Consider the following 5,828-nt stretch of genomic DNA (forward strand, 5'->3'; position numbering starts at 1 on the left):
TTTTAGCAGGACATATTACCCGGAAACAATAGGCTAAGCGATGATATGGTGTTCACTCAGGAGCAATTCTGTTCTGAGTGCCACATATTTAAAAAAAAGTAACTCAGTAAATCCATCAAACAACCTAAAGTGCCCAACAACTTAAGCAGATTAAAAGAGTGGGTCCACTTGTTTGTCTGCGAGGGGGGAGGTAAAGATACGAAGAGGAGGAATAAATGAGGGAGAGAGAGAGAAAGAGAGAGAAAAAATAAAGAATGAGAAGAGAGAGAGAGAGAGAGAGAGAGCTTATCGTATATTTCTTAGTTGATTCACTCAGAAACACGCAGCTGCTGGAGAGACACGCACAATACTGCTTTCACAGAGTGCACATGTACTCTGAACTTCCTCGTTTTTGGATTAATAGTTTATTTTTTCGGTCCTCATTTTTTCCTTTAATTCTGTGCCGCAGAATGAGCGCTGAGTGCAGCAGCTACTACAGCGCAGACGAGGTGTTGGTGGACGGATTCTCCTGCCCCAGGCTGGGAAACGCTGCTGCTGCGGTCTACTGCTGCGGGTTTAATGATGTCAAGTATTGCTGTGATGATCCCAATAGTTTTTTCCCCTATGAATACGGATATATGTGGTGGCTGAGGTAAGAGATTTTCTAATAATTTGAAGATTATAAAGATTTTGTCGACTTTTTTTTTCTAAAAACCAAAATAACAAATATTAGGCTACAGCCTTTTTTTTTTACCTTTCTTCTTCTTCGTTTGTTTTTACATTGCGGACATAAAGACAGCAGGGTCTCACTCACTTATAAAAAAAAACAATTCTCCCGTGACTCACTCTAACAGAAAATCTTTATTTCCAAAAGCTAATTATTTCCAGCTGAGTGAGTCCTTATTCTCACTCATTCTCAGCGAGGAGTGTTAAACCATTGCATCAATTACAGCAAGACACCTTGCATATCAATCAGTTCATTCATGGATAAAAAGACATGTTTTACTGTATTAGAACAATTGAGTTGTCAACCAAATTTCAAGTTTATTACAATATCTCACCTTATTACTTCTTTATTTATATTTATATTTAGAACAATTTTCTTAATGATGTATGTTCTACACATCATGCTGTCTTATCTGCTCCACTCTTCCTTCTTCTTCTCCCAGCATCGGTGCTCTGGTTGGTCTGTCCATTGCAGCAGTAGTCCTCCTCGCATTCCTCATCACCGTATGTGTCCTCTGCTACCTCTTCATCGCCACAAAACCCAGTCGTCTTGACAACGGCCTGCCCCTCAGAGTGCCAGGTAAGAGGCGTGTATGCTCTCTTTTTGTACTCTCTTGATAAAAGGTGTTAGCTTTGAGTCTTGATTCCTCTTTTCAGAGAAAATCTCCACAATCTGCTGTATTCTCTTGTTTTAAATGACTCACTTTGTGCAATTGTATGTGTGCTATCAGCAGGAGATCCCAGTGAGGCATCTACTCATGTGAGAGTGACCTGCGCCTCTGGTCCGCAGGGATTCAGAAAACACTTCATGAGCCGGAAGCTTGACTGTGATAATCAGCCTCCAGACCCTGATCTCCTGTTCCAGAGGTGTTTTACAGCTAATGTCGCCAGGGTAAAAGTGGAGAGCCCCTCGTAGGCTGCTTGGAGACTTCATTTCTAAATATGGGACGGCAGCAGAGTCAGAACCTCAGGAGGCAGGCTGTGCTGCTTTGACCCCTGATGCTGACTTAACACGGTGAGCAGCGGAGCCATAGTGAATGAGAATCCTCACCGTGTTGTGCTGACAAAACTGAGCGAGGGCACACAATGAGCTCTGGAAAGCCTTTGAGAATGTCTTTATCTATTTAACTGTTCTCCTCGTCAAGCTGCAGAAGAACGTGTTTCATCATCACAGCTTTAATTGAGAGAGCATGTATGGAATTTAATTATACTCCTTATTTTTTGTAAGAGACTATTTATAATTGGATTGAAAAAATCCAAAGACTTAAAAATGGAGTCATCAAGGCATCGCTTAAACAACAAGGGACATTGGCCCAGGGTTGAAGTCCAGTTTATATTGCAGGTGTACAATTTCATGTGCATCACGCTTATTGCTTATTGCAGGAAAAAGATCCTCATTAGCCAAGAAAGCAGAGTCAGCGAGGCTGTAAAGTCAGGGTGCTGTGGATTTTTATCCACGTCTTCTACATTTTACTCAGGGACTGAACTGACCTTTGGTAAGGATTGACAGTGTGATAACACAGTCCTGATCAGAAAACATTGACGGCATTATTGTTCATTTAAATGCTTTAAATGACCTTACTTGATTGTCTGTATTGAGTGTCTGTTCTATTTGTTATTGTTCAAGTGTTGATTTGAGTTATGAGAGTGTATGAATGATAAAAATTGAGTGTCTACAGGCAGAGCGGTTTTCCTCATACAATGGCCTTTTCTTTCTAATATTCACAAAATTCAGACAAAATTATGTCTAGAAACAAATCTTTTTAATGCAAGTTTTTTTGGGGCATTTTATGTCTTTTTCTTGATAGTAAACAGTTTTGGCTGGAATCAAAGAGTTGATTATTTTCTATTTGCCTTAAAAAGCTACGACGTAACAAAACGGATAATTTAGAAAATGACTAGGTGTCTTCAGACCGCAAAGGTAGCAAACTTTTGGGAAGACGGGATTACGCAGAGTTTCAATGCTAAGAAGGAAAATTCCTATGTGCAAACCCTAGAATGTGTGTCCTTGATTATTTGTGGAAGGTGAAAAGATGCAACAAAGCCCAGAAATTCACATGACACTGTGTCTCAAATGACAATCATTGTTTAGCTTTCCTGATGTACATAAAGTTGTTTGCTTGTGGTCATGACAAAACAGGGCTGACAAAGCATGCATTTAACTTTTAAAAATATGTATCATGATGGCATCCTTTCAACCTGTTCAATGCTTTAAAATCACAGATGTGCTAATCTGCAGTCAGGATAACATCAACCCTGCTCTTGTCAGCCGTAAGTATAGCAATCAAGTTAATTCAGTTCCTGTAAAATGCAAAAACAAGTTTGTCTAGATTTGCGATTTGACGGATCTCTAAAAGAATCTTGAATCATATCTAACTTGACTATCCAAAAATAGTAGCACATACTGAAAGAAGCAGTTCAGGGCAGTGTACTTGTTGCAGCCAAAAGCCTTAGTAAGAGTGTAATCATTAAACAGTGATATGATGTTACAGTGGCCTGCGGCTGCACACCTGAATGAATACAATCAGATCCCACCAGCCAGGAAGCTAGACAATAGGAAGCATGAAGGTATGACCTCTGTGCTATGACTCAGCAAATGCTATGCATCAGTAGACAAACTAACCAAATCTTAGACTATGTTCGGTCCATCATCAGCTCTGCTTTAAAAACCAAATGTAAACATGTCATTACTACTGTAACCAGAGCACATGAAGTCAACTGTTTACCTTGCATTTGTGCTTCTCAAACATATTCTCTGTTGATCATTACTGTCTAATCAATGTTTTTTCTCCTTAGCTAAGACGATAAGTGTATTGCTAAGCACCTTAGCAAAAAGCCCTGACAGGGCACAGTGTACCATTTAATTTGGGGTTATTTTAAGTCACTGAGATATACTGCTTACGTTATTCGGTGTAATTTTGCAGGTGCACAAAGGCGAGGACAAGTTTGCTTAAACAGTGTTGAATTAAACGTGTTTCATTTGCTGCTTGGAAAAAGCACAAAGGACTTTACCAGTTGGACAGTTCACACTGCTATTCTGCAAATTAGATGTATTTTAAATCTTTCTAACCAGTGGTATTGCATTTAAGGTATTAAGGGCATTTATTCTGCTCTTTTATTCAACGTCAAGAACAAGTTAATTTCTTCACAAGTCTTTCTTTAAACACAAGTGCACCATGAAGGTAAATCTCACTAAAAAGGACCACACCATGGTCATTATTTATGTAAACTCTTTTTATTCAATGAAATCGAGTGAGAGGCTATGAGTTAAACAGGCCTCACTTATTTCCAGTTGGTGAAGCTTCATTTGGGAAACTGCTGTAGCAACTGGGTACAATGAACCCCAGAAACCTCTGATTGAGTGGAGTTGTAGTAGGGGCGAACCAATGGCCCATGCTTTTTAACAGGTGCTGTGCCATTGCAGGACACTATGGTATTCACTTTCAGCCTGAAGAGGTTTCCCGAGTCATAAATGGGTGGACTAGCAGCCACTAGGGAGCCCCCAAGTTGCAAGTTAAGCCTCAATATAAAGTATTTGGGGAGAATGACAATTGCATTTCTATTGTAGCAAGCAAGGCCCCCTCATGCTGTGTGTTTAGTGAAGAACGTGTATGCTTGAAATTAGATTTAAGATATAAACAAAACTAAGCTGCTATGATCAGGAAGCTAATGATTTACAATGGGACTGGTCTATTAATAGGCGTCTATAACAGATCACGAAGCTGCATTCCCATGGACCCACTAAGACACTGTGCTCTGTAGTGTCAAGATAGCTTTGGTGTTTATACATTCCTGCAAAATGTAATTTATTTTTTCAGGGGATTCAATCTGGCCCCTGTAACTGCTGTAGGGAGGCGTTCGTTTTTTATTCAATGATCTGTTGTTAAAAACGTGCGGCAAGAATGAACATATTAACAGTTAATTTAAGAATTTGTTCATAATTGTGTTTAAAAGCTACCTTATACTGTTAAACAAAGTTTCATTTGTAAATGTTGGCACACATAGTTTGCCCTCCTGTTTTTATTCCCATTGTTTATTTTGTATTGATGACATTTTTTTGTTATTTTTTAACTCTGTAGCACTCTGAGATTTTTCCCAAAAATGTGAAGTGCATTACAAATAAAATATATTATTATTATAATTTTCATATGGTGTCGCTGAATTTCATGCCAGTGATTTTCTTTAAACACACTCCCTCATTATACAGTAAATATGGGTTTATGCACACTTTTGATGAAAGAACATCAATAAAATCATTTTTAAAGGCTTGACCTGATCAATAATCCAATGATGCTGCCATGTCATGGATTTTTCCACTGTAACTTTTGCTGCTTTGCTAAAGTGCTCATGATGGATATGCCGGGTCTTTGTAATATAGCAATAAGTAAGGTCTTTTACCTGCTTTTTGTAACATAACAATGAGTATGGTCTTTTTACCTGCTCTTTTGTAATGTTAACAGACAAAGAGTAAGGTCTTTTACCTGCTTTTTGTAACATAACAATGAGTATGGTCTTTTTACCTGCTCTTTTGTAATGTTAACAGACAAAGAGTAAGGTCTTTTACCTGCTTTTTGTAACATAACAATGAGTAAGGTCTTTTACCTGCTTTTTGTAAAGTGTCTCGAGATAACACTTGTTATTGATTGATTTATTGATTAATATCACTTAGATTGTGATCTGCTGGACTGAGTTGTGCTGCACTTACATGTAGACTCTTTCAGTGTACTGATGGTTTAATACTGTGTGTGTATGATTTTGGCACAGTATGTAGATAACAATAACAATAACAAAAAACTAAAGATGACTTTGAGGCTTGTGGGAAACCATGGGAGTTCTCTCTGCTACTCCCCCTCCCCAATTATAAGAAAAGTCCTTCCTCTCCGTCTTGTTACTGCTCCTCCTTTCAGATCATTTGTGCTCAAACAGGCTGTTTGGAGATTTTCTTGTGACATCACAAAGGGCAGTAACCCCTCCGCCAGGTGGAAGACACTCCCACAGTTAGGTGTTTTTTCTGTCCTCTGAGTCTGTCTTCTAACTGTAAACAATCGCGCACAATGTAAGAAAGCCCAAGCCACCCAAGCCCTTCCAAGGGGCGTGGTCAGACACAGCTCATTTGCATTTAA

At 38.9% G+C, this 5,828-nt stretch overlaps 1 protein-coding gene across 2 annotated transcripts; it reads left to right on the plus strand.

Annotated features, from left to right (window-relative positions):
- The first annotated feature begins 297 nt into the window (after positions 1-297).
- Positions 298-4,852, plus strand: LOC109997044 (protein shisa-like-2B). 2 transcript variants are annotated; one of them, XM_020651417.3, is made up of 3 exons: positions 298-631; positions 1,149-1,285; positions 1,440-4,852. In XM_020651417.3, the coding sequence occupies exons 1-3, from the start codon at positions 369-371 to the stop codon at positions 1,619-1,621; spliced, it is 582 nt and encodes a 193-aa protein (XP_020507073.1). In that variant the 5' UTR covers positions 298-368; the 3' UTR covers positions 1,622-4,852. The 2 variants fall into 2 exon arrangements, with proteins under 2 accessions (XP_020507073.1, XP_020507065.1); XM_020651409.3 differs by having other exon boundaries at positions 299-631; positions 1,437-4,852.
- The last annotated feature ends 976 nt before the right edge of the window (positions 4,853-5,828 follow it).

The sequence above is a fragment of the Labrus bergylta genome, chromosome 4 (assembly GCF_963930695.1).
Source record: "Labrus bergylta chromosome 4, fLabBer1.1, whole genome shotgun sequence".
Classification (NCBI taxonomy): domain Eukaryota; kingdom Metazoa; phylum Chordata; class Actinopteri; order Labriformes; family Labridae; genus Labrus; species Labrus bergylta.